This window comes from Camelus dromedarius, chromosome 1 (assembly GCF_036321535.1).
Source record: "Camelus dromedarius isolate mCamDro1 chromosome 1, mCamDro1.pat, whole genome shotgun sequence".
NCBI lineage: Eukaryota > Metazoa > Chordata > Mammalia > Artiodactyla > Camelidae > Camelus > Camelus dromedarius.
The window spans coordinates 92,323,659-92,344,632 of NC_087436.1; the positions used below are offsets into that span (position 1 = coordinate 92,323,659).

At 39.1% G+C, this 20,974-nt stretch overlaps 1 protein-coding gene and 1 non-coding gene across 5 annotated transcripts in view; one reads left to right on the plus strand and one right to left on the minus strand.

Moving 5' to 3' along the window:
- Positions 1-11,890, minus strand: part of LOC105089317 (uncharacterized) — a 290,748-nt gene extending 278,858 nt beyond the window's left edge. The window contains exons 1-2 of the transcript XR_004131307.2: positions 11,620-11,890; positions 10,717-10,787 (exon numbers count right to left, since the gene is read on the minus strand). This is a non-coding gene — a transcript (uncharacterized LOC105089317). The remainder of the gene's footprint in view (positions 1-10,716; positions 10,788-11,619) is intronic.
- A 464-nt stretch (positions 11,891-12,354) lies between these two features.
- Positions 12,355-20,974, plus strand: part of ATP8A1 (ATPase phospholipid transporting 8A1) — a 214,562-nt gene continuing 205,942 nt past the window's right edge. For all 4 annotated transcript variants that reach the window (XM_031435242.2, XM_031435256.2, XM_031435239.2 and 1 more), the window contains exon 1: positions 12,355-12,589. In XM_031435242.2, coding sequence (XP_031291102.1) covers positions 12,541-12,589 — 49 coding nt within the window. In that variant the 5' untranslated portion in view covers positions 12,355-12,540. The remainder of the gene's footprint in view (positions 12,590-20,974) is intronic.

The window sequence follows — 20,974 nt, forward strand, 5'->3', positions numbered from 1 at the left end:
TTGCTTTAAACCTGGAGAATTAAGTGTATCTATGATCAAGTAAATCAAACCTATAGCACTAATAGTTTTTAGTAAAGTTTAGAAATAATCAATGTATTTAAGAGAATTTCACCTATTACAAAGATATTTCATCCTTGTGATTCCAAATTAAGACTGGATACTTGATTTAATCAAAGATTTTATGTTGAAATCCAACAGTATACAAAAATTTTTAAAAGCCTAAGACATATTTTTATTAGCTAAATGTATCCTGTTACGGTTACTTAAGTACTTGGAAGGTTCTTTCAGGTGAGTAAAGGACTTAAAAAGAAAACAAAATGTATCAACCTCATAAGCATAGTTCACAATGTTTAAGGGAGTTTTAGTTTGTGAACAGAATCAAACATTAACACCTCCTTAAAAGTAATTCTTAAAATTTGCTAGATTTTTAAGTAGAATAAAATTAAGTGGAATTTCAAAGCTTAAGAAAGAATTATGTTTTAACATAAATTTAATACATTGAATATTAATTTTTAAAAATAAAATTGCTTTGGATAATTTTTTGGGGATCCAAAAGTCATCCTCAAGAACACAGAAAACTCTCATCACGAGACGGCCACGGTAGCTCCCTAACATGGTATGAGCCTCTTCCCTCACAGGGCAGTCTGTACAGAACCGGAAGACTGATGTTTCCACGATGCTGTTAAGTAATATTGCCCTTTCTTTAGAGGTTTAGAAATCTCTAATTCTTTGATTTTTCCCTTTTCTGATATAAAAAGAGAAAACACTTAAATAGAAGATCTTTCTATTCTATCATTTACTTTATTCATTGCTTTGTGAATCTTTCACCTGTTTTTTTATTTAAACTTAAAAAAAAAAAATTGTTCACCTATTTCTCCTATCCCCTCACAACACTCCACCTCTTACAACCACCAGTCTGATCTCTGTATCTATGAACTTGTGTTTTTATTTTTTGTTTGTTTGTTTTTGGGTTCCGTATATGAGAGAGATCATATGATATTTGTCTTTCTCTGTCTGACCTATTTCATTTAGCATAATGCCCTGGAATTCCATTTGTGTTGTCACAAATGGCAAACTTTCATTCTTTTTATGGCTAAATAATATTCAATCATATATATATATGCAATTTCTTTATCCATTCATCCATTGATGGTCACTTAAGTTGTTTTCATATCTTAGCTATTGTTAACAATGATGCAATGAAAGTAGGGGTACATATAGCCCTTCAAATTAGTGTTTCTGTTTTCTTCAGATAAATACCAAGAAGTGGAATTGCTGGATTATATGGCAGTTCTATTTCTAATTTTTTGAGGAACTTGCATATTGTTTCCCACAGTGGTTGCACCAATTTGCGCTCTCACCAATGGTGTATGAGGGTTCCCCTTTCTCCATTTCCTTGCCAAACTTGTTATTTCTTGTCCTTTTTATAATAGCCATTTTAACAGCTGTGAGGTGATACCTCATTATGATTTTGACTTGCATTTCCCCGATGATTAATGATGTTGAGCGTTTTTTCATGCACCTGTTGTCTTTTTGGGGGGAAATGTCTATTCAGATCTTCTGTCCATTTTTTAACTGAGCTGTTTGTTTTCTTGCTATTGAGTTGTATGAGTTCTTTTTATATTTTGGATATTAGTCCCCTTATCAGATATATGATTTTTAGTTATTTTCTCCTACTCAATGGGCTGCCTTTTCATTTTGTTGATGGTCTCCTTTGCTGTGCAGAAACCTTTTGGTTTGACGTAGTCCCATTTGTTTATTTTTGCCTTCATTGCTTTTGCTTTTGGTGTCAGATTCAAAAAATCATCACCAAGACCTCTGCCAAGGAGCTTACTGCCCGTGTTTCCTTCCACAAGTTTTATGGTTTCAGGTCTTACACTCAAGTCTTTAATTCATTTTGAGTTAATTTTTGTGTATGATTTAAGACAGTGATCCAGTTTCATTCTTTTGCAAGTAGCTGTCCAATTTTCCCAGCACTATTTATTGAAGAAATTGTCCTTTCGCCATTGTATATTCTTGGCTCTTTTGTCATAAATTAATTGACCACACATGTGTGGGTTTATTTCTGGGCTCTCTATTCTGTTCCATTGATCTATGTGTCTGTTTTCATGCCAATATCATACTGTTTTAATACTACAGTTTAGTTTGAAACCAAGAAATGTGATTTCCAGCTTTGCTCTTCTTTCTCAAGCTTGCTTTGGCTATTTGGGGTCTTTAGTGGTTCCACACAAATGCCAGGATTGTTGTTCTATTTCTGTGAAAAATACTACCAGAATTTTGATAGAGATTACATTGAATCTGTATTTTGCTTTGGGTAGTATGAACAATTTAACAATATTAAGTCTCCCATTCATGAGCACAGAATGTCTTTTCATTTATTTATGTTCTTCCTCAATGTCTTTCATTAATGTCTTGTAGTTTTCAATATACAGGTCTTTCACTTGCCTGGTGAAAATTTATTCCTAGGTATTTTATTCTTTTTGATGCAATTATAACTGGGACTGTTTTTTAAAAATTCTCTTTCTGATAGACTGTTACTAGTGTGAAGAAATGCAACTGATTTTTGTGTATTTATTTTGTATCCTGCAACTTCATTGAATTTATTCACTAGTTCTAACATTTTTTGATGAAGTCTTCAGGGTTTTCTATCTATAATATCATGTCATCTGCAAATGTTGACAATTTTACCTCTTCCTTTCCAATTTGAATGCCTTTTCTTTCTTGTTCTTGCCTAATTGTTCTGGCTAAGACTTCCAACACTATCTTGAATAAAAGTGGTGAGAGTAGACAGCCTTGTCTTGCTCCAGATCCTCAAGGAAAAGCTTTCAGCTTGTCACTGTTGAGTATGCTGCTAGCTGTGGGACTGTCATATATACTCTTTATTATATTGAAGTATGTTCCCTTTATACCCAGTTTGTTGAAAGTTTTCATCATAAAATGGATGTTAAATTTTGTCAAATGCTTTTTCTGCATCTTTTGAGAACATATAATTTTTATCCTTCATTTTGTTAACATGGTGTGTCACACTGGCTGATTTGCAGATGTTGAACCATTTTACATCTGTGAAATAAATCCCATTTGATCATGTTGTACAGTCCTTTTGATGTATTGCTAAATTCAGTGTGCTAAGACTTTGCTGAGGATTTTTGCATCTAAGTTCATCAGAGATATTGGCTATTATTTTCTTTTTTTGTGGCTTCCTTGTCCGGTTTTTGGTATCAGGGTAAATTTGGCCTCCTAAAATGTGTGTGGAAGAGTTCCCCCTCTTCTATCTTTTGGAAGAGTTTTAGAATAATTAGTATCAGTTCTTACTTGGATGTTTGATAGACTTCACCAGTGAAGCAGTTTGGCCCTGGAATTTTATTTGTTGGGAGGTTTTTGATTACTGATTTAATCTCCTTGCTAGTAATCACTCTGTTCAGATTTTCTATTTCTTCATGATTCAGTCTCAGGAAATTGTACATTTCTAGGAATTTATCCATTTCTTCCCAGTTGTTCAATTTGCTGGTGTATATTGTTTAAATTTTATTTGCTTTGAAACAGGAAGTCACCTTAATTAAGTTATTACTTTATCAACTTTTATCTCTATTTTCTACTGTACTCTATTCAATATTATATTCAATTAGCATTTAATAAATTCTTTGCTAACCCCCAGCAATTTGAAACCTATTTCATCAAGCCTGTTTCTAAAATAAGGCAAATTCTTTTTCTTATAAATATTTAAAAACACAATTTGAACAGAATGTAGTTTCATGATTATGCCCATGAAGAACTCCAGGATTTTAATACTGCAACCTGGAGAATGATTTCTGATATTTATGGGAAAGCCAGAGAATCCTGGCTGCCTACCCTCAAATGCATTCTTTCCTTCCTCATTGGCATCAGACTCTCAAATTTTCTCTAGATTCCTTAACAGTTGAACAAAATAACTAAATTTACCAGCTTCCCTTTCAGCTAGGTATGGCCATGTGACTAAGTTCTAGCCAATAAGGTATAAGCATAACTTTTATGGAGACTTCAGCATAAAGAGCTCTGTCTCAGCATGGTGGGGTCTCTTTATCCTTAGTCCCTTTCCCATCTCCCAGTGTGGATGTTATGGCTGGCACACCAGAAGCCAGCTAGGACCATGAGGTGACCTTGAAGACGGAAGCCATATGTCAGCACAGCAGAGCCGAAAGGGAAGACCCTAGATCCTTGATGCCAGTATGGAGCCCATCTTCAGACTTCTTTTATATGACAGAGAATAAACTTTCACTTTGCATGAGTCACTGTTATTTGGGGTTTTCTATTATATGCAGTCAAACTTTATTCTAAAGGACATAAGTACACATACTTGTTTTAAGATTTTAATAAATATTACTAATGAGCATTCTTGCCACAAGTCTCTTGAAACCAATAAATAGAATCCTGCATTAAAATTACATATTCAACATCCCTGCTATTTGTCGTACGAATGATAGATTAAGTATACATATGTTATTTGACTATACAAAGAAAGGCAATATTGAGGAAAATGCTTCTAATAACTAAAATCATCTAGTTTTATGTCACTCAGAGTAGAAAAACATCTTGGGTGCACTAAACAATAATAGCTAAAATTTGTACAGTACATCATAATAAACTATGTTATGTTCTTCTCACAACATTCTGATAGTGTACATAGTATAATTATTCTCCATTTTACAGATAAGAAGATTGAGGCACAGAGAAGTCAGGTGACTTGGCCAAAGTTGTACCAGTGGGTAAGTGGTAGAACTTGTATATTAATCCGTTTGCCTGCATGTTAACTGGGTTTTTTAATGATATTCTCAAGATCCAATCACTACAATAATCAGAACTGAGATGCAAATCGAGTCTTCTGATTCATTTTTTTCGTTATATTAGGATTGATACCAATGAGCTTTTTACGTTAATCATAACTTCTTTTTTCAGACTACTAAAAGCTATAGTAGCATTAAACGATAAGTAAAGCACTTCCACTAATTGAGTTGTGCTCAAATATAACACACACTTAGGACTCTCAAAGAAAGTAACAGAGGTAACCTCCCCTCCTTGAATGTCAGAATTTCTGGTTCAATAAGAAATCAACCCAACATCTAAAAAGATCAAACACAGCTGTATCCATAGCTATACTTATATCTGTAACTACATAGAAAAGATTATATTTTTAGATAAACAGACTATTGTCCTTTACTCATAGCACCCTAAGTATTACTAAAATGCCTCATATTATATTCAAGCTTGAGTTTTTAAAACATCGTTTCCTCTGTTAATTGAGCAGATCTTTGTCATCTTCAGCCTGACCTCTTTACTTCTAATCCTTGCTCCGTATTCTATTACCAACACAAAAAACCTTATTAAAACACAGTTTTATCCTGTGTCCTAGAGCCACAACTGTAACTCCCTTTCACCTTGTGCATTCATTCCATCACCTTTGCAATCTGCATGGTCCTCCATAATTTGGTTCCCATGTACTTACTCAAGTTTATTTCCCAGTATTTCCCAACCTATAGGTCTCCTTTTTCCTCCTGCACTGTCATTTTAGATCAAAAGTAAGTCAGGAGACGCCAACAGGGGCTAGATGCAGGCATGGAACTGAATTAAGGGGCACTGGAAACTTTGAGGCGCTATGCAGACAACAGATTACAGCTGTTTCAGTTAGAGGGGATATGGCTGCTGGAAGCCAGGGAAGCAAGCTGGAGTCAGAACAGCCTGGATTCAGGAACAGGAGGAAAGAGGTTCCAACTTAACAGGCAAAGATCATTTTTAAGAGTTCAGATCGAATGAAAAACAGACAACAGAACACAGGCAGGGCAGAGGAGCTGACATGTCAGGCTGGAATAGGCAAGCAGATCTATTCAAAAGGTCAAGCCTCTGCTCTCATACTTGGCACTAGCTCACTTTGCTCTTAGCCTCCAATACGTCCACTTCTACAAGTCTTCAATCTATAGTTGGTTCACCTTATTTACAGCTTTTCTTTATAGTGTTTTTCCCCCTGGCCTCTTTCTTTGGGGTGAATACTAAAATGTAGTCTTGGGTTAAGTATTGACTCTCTTTCTCCATTTGGTAGATTTCCTCAGAGTTCAAAGAGATAAATGATTCCTCTTTCTGGCAGATGTTGTTTCTGAGATTTTGGGGGGGGGGGGTCAGAGGGGAAAAAAACAACAACATTGTGATTTTCCAGTAAATCTGCTAAACGCTGCAGTGAATTGTGAACCTAAGAAGAGAATATATCACCCAAGAGGGCCAAGTACAATTGGCAAATATTTCATATTTGAAAGCCATGGCTTTTTTCAATTAATCAGGACACCATCTTGTTTAAGCCTGGCGTTCTTTCCAAATTAAGAGTCATGGAATTACAAAATTGTATTTGATAACCACATTTATTTATCTCATTTGCTGCTATACTCAATTTTTGATAAAAATTCCTCTTTCTGTACTTTTACCTCATTATTATCACCTCTCCTCCCTTGAAATAACACCTCATACGACACAGCAAAAAAGAAAAAAAAAAAAAAGCAAGATTTTTCTCAGGAGGTTTTTTTTTTCATTTCTAATATTGGCTTTCTGGTTAACAACAAAGAAATAAATTATAAATAATTTCCAGTCTTCACTGGCAATTCTTTCCATATAAGAAATATGGACACCATTTTCAAGATAAAAGCTGTAACATCCAATAGAAACAAATTGTTACTGTGCATTTTCAGATATATTACAAAAGTACATATAAATATTTCTGAAGCATTCCAGATACATGTATGAAAGCCCAGAAATATTTTGAGGTACAATCAATACATACAGGTGTGGACTACCTTTCCATTAGAGTGTGATATGCACTTGTGACTTTATATTTATTTACTTACATAACTATTTGATGAGTGTCATAATTTTTTATGGGTCAGAATCTATTGGTTTAGCTGACCATTCAATCTCAGATACCCAGCACAGTCTCTAGAATACGGTGGGCACTCAATAAATTGCACTGAATGTATGAAGAAGAAGTATCTCTAGTTGTACAGAACCATACCAAGGGGCAAGATGAACTTCTGGAAAAGATGGATATGTTTATTATTTTGAATGTAGTGATGGCTTTGTAGGCATATATACATATATATACACCAAACTTGTCAAATTCTATAGTTTAAACATGTTAAGTTTATTGTTTGTCAATTATATCTCAATAAAGCTGCTTTTTAAAATGCCAAAATTAATGAAAATGTTACACTAAATATATTATCCATTAATTTTCACTTCCTGGCTCTGGTAGGAAGGAAATTTTAAAGTAAAAATCATGCCATTTAATCAGTCTCTTATCAATCTGAAATAATAAGTTTGAAGTCAAATCTTAACACTAGGACTGTTTTGCCTTGAATGCTCATTTACTTTTTGAGTAAAAATTTCAGTAAATGTTTTTCCTAAAAAATTGTGTGTGAATTGAACACTATTTTAAATGTACTGGAGGATATTTTTAAATGTTTTCTATTAAGAATTTTTTTATATAATAAAAAATTCACACTTTAAACCTTGTTTCATTTAAACAGGAACAAAGTATTTTCAATTACAGTGAAGAAAAAAACCATTGTACTTTTTTTGTTGGAAAATCCCAGGACATGAAGAAGATAACCACGTTTAAAGACATTATAACTCAGAATTAAAAACCTTGCTAAGGTGTTTGAAAAGGGAATGGTAATAGAGTCATAAGAAATGAATTACAGACATGAGAGGAAAGTATTGATTTTATCATTATGAGTAAGAATAAGTGACTGGATTACTCAGTGACAATGAATTTAGAGCTTTTGGTTGAAGTCAGTTTGTTTTTAAAGTTTGATCACTTGATTTTAATAAAAGCGAATATGGTACTCAGAAGATTTTTCTGATATCAATTAATTCATAGCAAATATGTTCTAAATTATTTCATGACAAAGTAATATTGTATTTATGCTTAGGAAGGGTATAACTTATTATCTATCCCAATAAAATGCTACCTATTCTTTGACTTATTTCCAGTCTCCAATCTTAGGGAACCAGATCATTCACAGTACACACATTTTTTCAGTTCATTCATTCATTCAACAAATATTTATTGATCCTGTGCTATGTGACAGACACTGTTCTTAAAGTCAGATAAACTGCAATAAGTAAGACAAATACAGCAAGACCTATTTATCATGAACAGGTAAACAAACAGGAAAACTTCAGAGATAAATGCTATGAGGAAAAGAGAATAAGGGAACGTGGTGGTGGCTGGCACTAGGGGGAGTGGGGCAATATTAGCCAGGCTGGGCTGAAACAATGGGAGGCCATGGACCAAACAGGGGGCAGAAGGAGAGGAGTCTGAGAAGCAGGCAAGGAAGGATCAGAAAGGGTTTGGGTTTCACTCCAAGTGCTATGGGAAGCCACTGAAGTCTTAGGAAATGGTATAAACTCATTTGTGTCTTAAAATAATTAAAATAAAAATCACTTGTGCTTTAAAATAATAATAGACATTAACTCATTTGGTTTTTAAAATAGTAATAAAACTCACTGGTGTTCTAAAATAATAATCATAATAATAACAATGAATGGGTGACAAAAGTAAAAGCAGGGAGGTCAGTTAGGAGTCCATTTCAGGTGAATGCTGATGGTGGCCTGTACAAGGTGGTAGAGGGAGAGGTGAAACGTGAATAGAATTAAGTGTGCATGTTTTTAAACTGAGCCTAAAGAACTTGCTCATGCATTGGAAGGGTGTGGGCGGTGACAGCAAAAGAAAATCAGGATGCGAAGACTTGGGGAAAATGCCTTACAAGTCCAGTAACATAATAATCTCTTAACCATACACCATCCATTGAATCAACGTAACACAAACTATGCACCAAAGGCAATAAGCACCTTCTCTTAAAACAACCAGGTAGTTTTACAAATTGATAGAATTTTATGTTATATCTAAACCTCAGTTTTAAACTAAAAGATGTAATTATCAAAGTTTAAGATTGTTTTACTCAATTATTTTGTGTTTCTGCAAAAGAATTTAGAGTACAGTAGCCAGTGTTGTCCAGCACCTGTGTTCCATGGCAGCACAGTTCTCAACTTTGCAATCTTCAGTTGCAATCAGAAGCAGGATCCCCAGGAACCCCTTCAACTACCTTCAGGCCGTAAGTTCCCAAAGCACTTCTAAGTGTATTATAAATTAGAAAAGTAGTCAGCATGCCTCTCTCACCTAGTTAACTATGAGTTCCTCCTAAGGAGGACCAATTCTTAATTCTTGGTGTCCCCAACAACAATAAACTCAGGCAACACCAGGTACTTAGTAAGTGAAAACCCATCAAGATAGGAATATGCTCTGACATCTCTTTTAGACTTTCTGGACTTGATCATTTTTGTGGCTCACACCTCTGGAGACAATTTTTTAAGCAGCTTTATTAAAGTATAATTCACAAACCATACAATTCACCTGTTTAAAGTGTACAGATTCCCAATGAGTTCCCTGCACACAACAAATTAGTCTCTTTTGTTTCCCCCAAACATAGAGGCTCTTCTGTCATCTCATTTACCTTAATCATTCATTAGAAAATCATTATTGAGTACTTACTATATACCAAGCATTCCTACCTGGAATGATGTCTCCTTTTCATTGCTACAGACTTAACCCCTACTTCAAAACCTAGCTCAACTAGGTTGATCACCCAAGCTCTTGGAATCTCCCCTTCCCTTAATGTTTGTGGTCGTTGCTCTTTGTCTTTTTGGCATTATGTGTCAGTCATCTTGTTACACTGCTGGTTACTTTCACAAATGCATTAAGTATCTCTGTAACCTAGCACCCTGGCTCACACCTCACATGTTATGCATTCATGGATACTTTGTGGAGGATGATAAAATCTGGTCCTTTGAAAAGCTGTCCCTCAATAACCCTCGCTTTCTAAGTCCATCAGGAGTGTAGTCACAGGACCTGAAAGTTTTTAAGCAATCTTGCTGACATCTGAATTGTATTACAGATTCTGTGACAAGGTCATGTTGCTGGAACCAAGAGTTCCTTGCCAGGGGCTGGCACACTGTGCCTCTCACAACAATGGAAGACGAGGAGATCTGAGAGGACTTTGAAATCAAGTCCATGCAGATTAGTACAATACTCTCAACTTCAACCAGGGTTCTGAGCCAATAAAAACATACGTGATTTCCAGCAATCAGGAAATGAATGGTTTTTCAGAAATGAGTTAGGCAGGATACTCTTGCCATTGTGGATAAAGCAATTAACACAACTTGGGAAAGGGCACACTACATCATGCAATGTTCTCTGTGTCCGAGACTGTTGCCATTTCTTGTATGAGTATGTTGTCAATTTTGCTGATGGGTTGTTAATGGGATACACACACACACACAGACATATTAAATAGATTGTTCTTGGGTGTGAGTGGGGAGTGGGTAGAGCACATGCTTAGCATGTACGAGGTCCTGGGTTCAATCCCCAGTATCGGTATTATCTCTGGAACTCCATTCAGTTAATTATTATTTGCAAATAAGCAGAATTGAACTTCATTGGAGGGCCCATAGGAATTACAAAGGTGATTGCCATAAATGAAATATTCATGCTGCTGCGCACTGACTTTGAAAAAAAACTGGTTCTGGCTTTATACACAATTATGTCTAAATTGTTAACAGTAAAAGAACTGCATTTTCTATGGTTTCTGTTCACTAAATTTTAAAGCTGATTTTTTTTTTTAATTTCCTTGTGGCACTTACCCTTTTAATTTTTTTCAGACACATGTTCATCGAGCCAGAGGGAGTCTGTTTTGTACAAGGAGATCCTGGACCTGGAAGGAATAAAAAGTGCCAGTGATGACTGTCCTAAAAAGGCTGTGTGTTCATTTCCTACTTTTAGAAGACCGTACTTATAAATCAAGACCATCACTGAAACAAACACATTTATCTGAGACCTGCTCTATCCTGCAATGTTTCATGAACACTGGAAATACATTTTCTTTGTTCTAACCCCAACCTCTGAATCAGAGCCAAGTAGAGGGGGTTCTTCATAAATATGCATCGACTGCCTGACTCAGTATTAATGTAGGGCAGGGTGCTGATTAGCAAATGCTACCTGCAGGAGGCAGAGGAAATACCACAAATAGAGATAAGATGCTATTAGCAGGCTTTATTTTATTTTTACTTGAGGCTTGGGAATAATCACTTCACTCTCTGTTCAAGCCTCTCCAGATCTCTCCCCTAAGAACCTGAAAGCTGTTTACATAAAAGGCCTCCATGTAAGGCTCTTCCATCTAGTACTGGAGGAAGAGCATAAGATGAGGGAAGAAGCAAATTGCTTCTAATTTAATTTATTCCTTTCTTGCCATCTGAGCCACCCATCAGAAAATACATGAAAACTTACATAACTTAAAGATGAAATAAGCGATAAATAAAAAACACGGAACTTGCTTTGATAACTTGTTAGCATAGATCTCTGTATACAAAATAAAAGGCAACAAGGTTGTGATTATCTCTAGGATGTGAAGCAAAGGAAAATTTACTGTACTTATGGATTTTACACTAGGATTCCTCTCCCTTTCTCAGGTAAAACTACTGCCCCCAACTTCCTGCAGGTTTGACTAAAACCTAAAACCCAAAACAACAAAGTCCTTTTTGAAGCACCTGACCCAACAGTTGATTTTATTTCAAGTCCACAGCTTGGGCAGGCTGCACAGCACGCACGGGCGGGAGGCGCCGGCCCTGACGCACGCGAGCACCGCGGGCAGGAGGAGCCCCGGCGCCTGGGGAGCCCCGACCTCAGAGCCTGTTGCTCGTGGGCCACGCGAGGAAGCAAGTGTGGCTCAGGCCCCGAGGGCTGCCAGGGGCGAACACGCGGTCCCCTGTCCTTGCTCAAGCAAGGCCTTAAACCTCCTCACCCCAAGCCCTTTGGCCTCTCCCGCCCACTCAGACCCAACCCCACTTTTCCGACCACGGGCGACTCCATTGTTATTAAAACCAGAGGGTGGCGGGAGGGGATGTCCGAGGACGCAGGAGCTAGAACACCCCTTCCTCTCCGGCTAAGAGGGGAGAATCGCAAAGGTGTTGACGAAGGACAGGTCGAGCCGAAGCCGCTGGGCGGAGCCCAGAGGCCGGTAGCTGATCTCCCCCCCCCCACCGCCGCAGGGGTGGTACGGTCCTTAGCGGGGCGGGGCGGGGCGGGGCGGGGCGGGGCGGGGCGGGGCGGGGCGGGGCGGGGCGGAGGGGGGCTCTCCCAGGTATCTCCCCGCCCCTCTCCCGCCTTCCCGGCCGCTCTTCCGCGGGAGCGAGTGAGCGCGCGCTCCGACGACCCCTCCCCCGGCGCCGGCGTCCGAGCTCCGCCCCTCCCCGGGCCGCCCCCTCCGCGTCTGCAGGCTGAGCTCGCCCAGTTCTGCGGTCGCCGCCACCTTCGCTGCCTCTTCCTTCTCCTGCCGGTGCGGTAGGGCCGCGCCGGCAGCGGCGCAGCTCTAGGCGGACGGCTGGGCCCGCGCGGCTGCTGAGCGCTCGGCGCGGCGCCGTGACAGGTGCAGAGTCTGGTCGGAAGACCCACCTGCGGCGGCTGCCGGGATGCCCACCATGCGGAGGACCGTGTCGGAGATCCGCTCCCGCGCGGAGGGTGAGTGGCCGCCGCAGCACGGGGCTGGGTGGGGAGCGCGCGCGGGGACGGCTTGGAGCCAGCCTGGGGTCTGGCGGTGTGTGTTTGTGTGTGTGTGTGTGTGTGTGTGTCGGGGAAGAGATCCCCCGTCCCACCTCTCCCCCAAGAAAGTCTAGCTGTCGCGACTGATCCCTAGTGAACCCTTCTCCCAGCGCCGCTTTCGGTGCCCTGGCAGACCCCTTCCCAGCTGCAGAGCTCCGGAATTGGTGTCCTCGGCGGGATCCCCAAGGCTCGCTTTACACTGCAGCGTGACTCTTCGGTCTGTCACCGAGCGCTCTCGCCCTGCCCACCTCCCTCCCCACTAGCGCACGAACCTCCCTGTCTCCACTCTGCCTCTTCATTCTAGGGAGCACATCCCCAACCCGCCGCCCACCCTAGTGCAGCCCCCACAGCATGGCTCCCTGAGAAGCGGATTTGCTCTTCCCAGGCTGCAGGATTCTTTGATCCACAGCCCCTCGCCCCTCCTAGCTAGAGGAGCCGTCGCTGGGGTTGGTCGCTCGGCGTGTGCTGTGCTTTAGTCTCTGCAGTTCTGCCTCCTGCAGCCGAGTCTCACCCAGCTGCCGTCTCAAGTGTCAGAGGTTTTGTTTTTCGTTTTTCCCTTCGCCTGATACCTGCGCTTTGGCCAGGTGAGCTGACTTTTTAGCAAGGTGGAAGCTGTTTTCTTTGCTCCACCGGGGACCAGCTGTTGAATGGCTACACTTGTCAGCAATGAGCAACAGATGCCCGAGGGTAAAGGGAAGTAAGCTTTTGGAGGGTCCAGATGTTCCTCATCCTCTCCGAGGAGCCCTCGGCATCCTGCACAGCATGTGACAGTCACCTGGTAAATATTTTTTTCATTTTGCTCACGACAAAGCCAAGATTATACATATCTCGAGTTTTGTTTTGTTTTCTCTCCCATAAACCCATGCTTGAATCCTGCAAAGGGTGGCGTAACGTATTTTATGAACTAATCTGTCTTGCCATCATCACTGATGTCCATCCTTCACCCCTACACACCTCCCCAACTTCACCCTTTAATATTTGACAAGTGTCAAAGTGGTTTTAGAAAAAATAATAATAAATGGAAGTTAGAAGAATCGAATTGCAGGGGTTCGAGGCAGACCATGTTATTATTTTCCTTCCTCAGAGTCCCCATGTTAAAAAGGGAGTTCTAGGCTCTAATAGCTATGATTTTCTGATTATGGCACTTAGGAAATACTCAATAACTGTTGTGGGGAAAAGGCCACAACGAGTCAAAACTAACCTGTGTCCTACTTAGGAATTTAGTATGTACTTACTGTTATCTGTAATATAATGAAAAAATACACAGGGCATTACTGTTTGGGATGCACATTTGAATAAATGATACTGTTATTTTAAAACGTACACAGTAAAAATGTATTCTTTTTTATGCTTCTGAAATGAATGAATTTTCTTTTTTCTTATTTTTTCTTCCAGTTTTATTGAAATATAATTGACATACAACATTGTGTAAGTTTAAGGTGTACAGCATGATAATTTGACTTATATATATCATGAAATGATTACCATATTAAATTTAGTGAACATCCATCAACTCATATAGATACAAAATTAAAGATATAGAAAAAATATTTTTCTTGAGATTTGCTCTCAACAAATTTCATGTATAACATACAACTTTTGTATATAAACATAATTATATGTATCGTGTTATACATTACGTCCCTAGTACTTATTTATCTTATAACTGGAACTTTTTGCCTTTTGACTCCCTTCATTCAGTTTCCCCTCCCCTTACACTCCACCTGTGGTAACCACAAACCTGATCTTTTTCTATGAGTTTGTTTGTTTGTTTTTGAAGTATAATTGACATACAACACTGTTAGTTCCAGTTACACAACATAGCAATTCAGTATTTCAATACATTGCAAAATGATCACCATGTCTAGTTATCATCTTTCACCATACAAAGGTCTTACATAATTATTGACTATATTCCCCACACTGTACGTTTCATACCTGTGACTCATATATTTTGAAACTGGAGGTTTGTACCTCTTAATCTTCCTCACCTATTCCTTGCATCCCCTCACCCCTATCCCCACTGGCAACCACTATCTGTTCTCTGTATTTATGTCTGTTTCTCTTTTGTTATGTTTGTTCATTACTTTTGTTTTTTAGATTCCACGTATAAGTGAAATCATTCAGTATTTGTCTTTCTCTAACTTATTTCACTTAGCATAATACCCTCTATGTCCATCCATGTTGTCACAAATGGCAAGATTTCATTCCTTTTTTGGTTGAGTAATATTCCATTTTACGCACACATGCACACACATGCATCTTTATTTATTCATCTCTTGATGGGCACTTAGGTTGTTTCCATATCTGGGTTATTATAAATGATGCTGCAGTGAAAATAGTGATACATGTATCTTTTCTAATTCGTGTTTTTGTTTTCTTTGGATAAATATGCAGAAAGAAATTGTTGGATCATATGGTAGTTCTATTTTTAATTTTTTGAGGAACCTCCATGCTGTTTTCCATAGTGGCTGCACCAATTTACACTTCCACCAACAATGCACAAGGGTTCCCCTTTCTCCACGTCCTTGCCAACACTTGTTATTTGTTGTCTTTTTGATAACAGTGAATGAATTTCCTTAATCATCATTTGAATGAGCCATATAAGTAATGAACACATAGTGGTAATAGTTGGGATTGTTCTGTCCAATGATAGCAGTTGGTTTCTGTATTGTGGGAAATGGGAAAAGAGACAGGAACAAAAAGCAATGTAAAACCTGTGCCATTTGAGAGGGTTTTGTTAAGTGTTGAGAGGCTACAGTATTGGTTTTTTTTTTTTTTAATTCTTATTTTTTATTGAAGTGTAGTTGATTTACAATGTTAGTTTCAGGTGTACAGCAAGGCGATTCAGTTCTACATACACATACGTATATTTTTTTTCAGATTCTTTTCCATTACAGCTCATTAAAAGAAATTGAATATAGCATGTGTATTTTTTAAAGCTTTTTTAGAAGGGTTACCTTACAGGACCTTATCGTATTCTGGAGGTTGGTGAAGATGATCCCATCTGTCAGTTGAGGAAGCTGTGGCCCAGGTGGTTGAGATAACTTGTCCAAGGTCAAGTAGCTAGGTCAGTGACACATTTAAATTAGGAGCTCTGGGAAACAATAACTGTTTCTTGTTTAAGACTATTAAATAAGTTAAGCGTGACTTTATTTTTTAATTAAAATTTGACTTTTTAATTAAAATATGACTTTAGATTGTCTTATTTAAGACTATTAAAACAGTCAACAGACTGTTTCCACTCCCTGTGCGTCCGGCACAGTGCCAGGGGCATAGTGGCACTTGGTGAACAACCCTTCCTCCCATATTGGTTGGTTTCAGTTTATTATGTGCTTAGCGTTTTGCTCAGGACTGTGGTGAGGACAACATAAATACTGATTCTGTGGGCTGGTGATGTGGCTCATTGCCTGCTCTGCCCACACTTTTCTTTCCTAAGAAATAGTCTCTTTTGACCTGCTGCCTAAAGAGCCTTGTTCTCAACTGCATCCCCCTTGACACCAGTTGCTTGGACCAGGGTAGGCTTCTGACCCAAGGGCAGACAATCCACAGGTGTCTCAGACACTTGTAACCTGGTGACTTGGCTCAGAAAGATGCTCTGTGATGATTATGTCTCTCATGGGAAAAGTGAAGCTCAGAGAGTGGAAGTGGAAGCGGAAAGGGGCAGAGAAGAATAGGCTGGGAGGGGGGAGAACAGCTGGCTGTGATGGGTCATGCACGTGCTGCTGATATGAGAAGCAGAAACTGCGTGAACAGGGAGAGAGAGGAGAGACAATGGACTGGATGGAGAGAGTGAGGCAGAGACACAGATGCTGAGAGACGGTGGCCAGACCCTGGAGCATCTCCCTCCCTGACTCTTCTAGTCCCAGTTCCCAGGTAGCCTTAGAACAGGTTCTTTTTTCCCTTGAAGTAACTTGAATGGGTTTCCTTTCCCTCTATCCAGGTTGGCCGGATGCAGGGCTATTCTATGTGCAAGTTATTTACAACCAAATTAGGGAGAAAGGACTTCCATGAAATAAAAAATAAATAGTCTAAGAAGGGATGTTATTAATTAAATGACTTGCTTGCTATGGTTAACAAAGATCTGTGGAAGATCAAGACATAGGAACAGGAGGCCTGCCGTGCAGACTTCCCATTGAGGAAACGATTTGAAGTGAGTGCTCACACAAGGCTTCTTAAACTTTAAGGTGCACACGAGTCACCTGGGAATATTGCTCAATGCAACTTCTAAATCGGTATGGCTGGAGATGCATTTCTGACAAGCTCACAGGTAATGCTGGATGATGCTGGCCTGCAGGTCAGTCCGGGTACCCAGGTTCAAAGGTCCAAGTTACTGCCATCTACTTCAGCAGTCAGGAGGGCGTTGAAGGTAACCAGCTGAAAACGTGGTGAAAGTAAGTGTGGCTCATTTGAGAGTTCTTAAGGAAACTGGCCAGGAGCAGAGGGAAACTTGAAAGAAATATGATGTAAATTTGGATGATTACAGAGCATTTTAAATGCCAAGATGAGTCATTTGGGTATTGAATCGAATATTTGAAAAGCATCTTAGAGTTCATCTCATCCAATTTCTCATTCAAGCATGATGCCCATGTATATCTCTAACTGGGCCGGTTAGGAGCCAAATCATCATAGGGGAGTGGCATCTCCAAAGAAGAATCTCAGGAAGATAAGCCTGGAAGTGTGTTGGATGGTCTGGAAGGAATGACGCTGCAGATAGACTCTATTGGGTTTTTGTTGTTGTTGTTGTTGTTGTTGTTTTTAAAGGTCTAAAAATGACAAAGGCCAGTGTTAGTATTGGAGTGGGAAGACAGAAACTAGAGCTATTTCTCAGTAAATCATGAACTCATTCGACAGCTATCTGTTGAAGTCCTATCAGCACTGTTCTAGATACTCCAGGTACATCACTGAACAGATGAATAGAAAAGACCCTGCCCTGGAGGTGCTCATGTTCTAGTGAGGCAAGAGACAAAGCAAATAACAAGATTAGCAAATCATAGAATGTATGTGGTAAATGCTATGGGGAAAATGGGAGAAGGTAAGATGTGTAAGGTTGATGGATGAATTTTAATTTTAAATAGGTTGGAGAGGCTAGCCTTCATTGAAAAGTTGATGTGGAGGAGGTGAAGGGGTTAGCCTGGTGGGAATCTGGGGAAGTATCTTCCAGGTAGAGGCCCCAAGGAAGGAGAGACTCGAGTGTTAAAGGAACAGGGAGAGGGAGAATGGTAGGAAATGAGGTCACAAGGCTCACATCGTAGGACATAGTGATGTAGTGAATATATTGCAGGAGATAGATAGATTAAATAAAAGGAAATTCTCAAGCAATAATTTCAAATTTTAATGTTACAAGATCCCAGGTATCTCACTAAAACCGCAGTTTCCTGGGCTGGCTCATAAGGATTCTGTTCAGTAGATCTGCTGTGGGGCTGCAGTCCTAATGAGCTGCCCAGAGTATTCTGGTGCAGGTGAAACACGTTTTAAGAAACTTGCTTTACAGTCTTGAACCTGGTTAACTGGGAAAATCTATTAAAAGATAAGGAAATTGAGGAGGGTCAAGGCAATAAATTTTGAAGTAATTGTGGGACATCCAAATTGGTATGTTTTGAGGATACTTAGAAATTTGGAGGTTCGATGTGGGAAAAACCAAATGGGAATCTGAAGTTCAGAGGTAATAGTTGGAACCCTAATAGTAGATTAATTGGCCAGGAAGCAAGATTAGATAAAGCATTGTAGATAAAGCATTGTAGGTCTCTTCACTTCTACTCCAGCTAATTCACATAGGTCCTTAGGAATGCTAGAAACAGAGACTGAGATTACACAAAACAGAGTTTTTCTCACTCTTGTAAAACTAACGTGGAGGCAGCCCGGGTCAGCTAGGCTCACTGCCTAGAGTCATAAGCAACATGGTCTCCTTATGCCTTTCTGCTTCCCCCACCTGAGCGTATAATTTCCATAAAATCATAGCCTGGTTGCTGACGTTCCAGCCATTGTGTCAGACTTCCAGGTAGTAAAAAAAGGAAGGCTGAGAGACCAAAAGGTTTCCCTGGAAATACCCCACACAGACGAATGCTAATTTTTCGTTGGCTCCCTCTGCAAGGGAAGCGGGGAAATGAAGTTTTCTAACGGGTCCAGTACTCAGTGTTTTATTCCTAAGGGAAAAAGGAAAAGTAATCGTGGGGTAGGCACAGTCACCATCAGATACTCAGATTGTCAGAAGCTCTGGCTGGAATAAAAGAGGTGTTCTAGAGCTCATAATTTACAAAATAATGACCATTGAATTGTTCAAAACTAAGGAAATGCGCACACACACACACACACAAAACGTATCTGTCCAGTGGATTGCGTTTTCTTCTGCTGAATCGTGGTGCTAAAATGTAAGACACTCATTTGATTATGTAAAACGTGTGTGAAGTGATAAATTTAGGAGTTGTCCTAGGGATTGTTTTCCTCAACTCGTCTGTGTAAATGGCACCTTTAAAATGTTTGCAATTATAAAGAGTACTACGTTTCATTTACGTCAAAGATGACAAAATGAGCATTAAGGTAATTTTCTTAAAGAATTGTTCAAAGGAAAATTTTAGGAGACTATTTGTCCAGGTAAAAGATGACTAAGCTCTTTTGTTCCTTTAGCAAGAATGTATTATGCACCTGCTGTGTGCCAGCTAATTGGATGGTGGGACAGAAAGGTGTGGTGACTGAAGGAGGCCCCATAGGAAATGTGGAAATGAGTTAAAGACTTCTAACTGACCTGGCACTGTGAGTGAGAGAAGGTGTGTGAGCATGGTGGTGCTTCATGTGATCAACATTTGAGAATCCCCAATGCATGTCATTTTGCTCCACGTAATCGAGATAATAACTGTGGCGGATGTATTTATTTTAGGTTTTTTAATCTATAGTGCATCATTCATTTTTTTTCATTATATCATTTCAAAAATGATGAGAAATAAATCAGGTGCCTACCTTATAGCCATAGAAACGTTGGCATAGATCAGAGTGTACTTTTTTTTTTAATTTATCGATATTTCTGAAAATGAATCTGGGTAAGAGCACTTTCAAGACTTTATGTGAAAATTGAATCACATTTCAGAAAGGTTTTTATAATGTTTTCATGTCCACTAGGTTTTTTTTTTTAACATTTTTTGAATTATAATCATTTTACAATGTTGTGTCAAATTCGAGTGAAGAGCACAATTTTTCAGTTATACATGAACATGTATATATTCATTGTCACATTTTTTTCTCGGTGAGCTACCGTAAGATCTTGTATACATTTCCCTGTGCTATACAGTATAATCTTGTTTATGTATTCTGCATTTTGAAATCCCAATCTGTCCCTTCCCAGCCCCCGCCCCCTTGATCAGAGTGTACTTTTGAAGTTGGTGAAATGTCGGCTGCCTGGCTCTCTATCCACACGGTTTCATTAAAATGTAAATGTAAAGGCAACAGTTTCACTTCACTCTTCGCTAGAACCCACATCTTTCCATGCTCTCATCCTCTGGGTGGAGACTTTATCCTCCCTAAAAGCAGGGGGTTTTGTCTGTTTTATTCACTGATACGCTGCTAACCGAGGACATTGCCTGGAGTGGAGTTAGGAGCTCAGATATTGGTTGAATTAAAGGAATCTTACGACCTAGCGATGAGATGACCTACAAATGCCTTATAATCAGACCTATTTGATACCTTCCTACTAGAACCTGAGCACCACAAAGGGGGCGATTTTTTGTGTGATCTGTTCACTGCTGTGTGCTCTGCACTGACAGCTTTGCCTGCCATCCAGTTGCCCACCATGTTTGTCAGATGAATGGGTGACTCCGAACTTTGTTTCTAATGGAAGAGCTTAATTTTGTTCTCTTGATAGTAGAAATAACACCTGCTCATTGGAAAAAACTCACACTGCAAGGAGGTGTCAAGAGGACTGTAAAAATCACCCCGAATTATGCCTTCCAAATATAACCATTTAACATATATCCTTTCCAACTATTCTGCAGGAGAGTAGAAATATATACATTTGTTAAGAAAAATCAGCTCATACTCTGTTTTTAATCTTTTTCTTCCCCCTTAGTATTTCATGGACATCCTTGCCTATCAGATATAGTTTATATAAACTCCATGAAGGATGGGGTTTTTAATTTTATTTTTTCTACTTCTATTGAGATATGATTGATACATTATATTAGTTTAAGGGGTACATGATTTGTTATTTGTATATGCAGTATTGCAAAGGGATCACCACAATAAATGTAGTTAATATACATTACCTTACATAGTTTCAAATGTTTTTCCCTGTGATAAAAACTTTTAAAATCT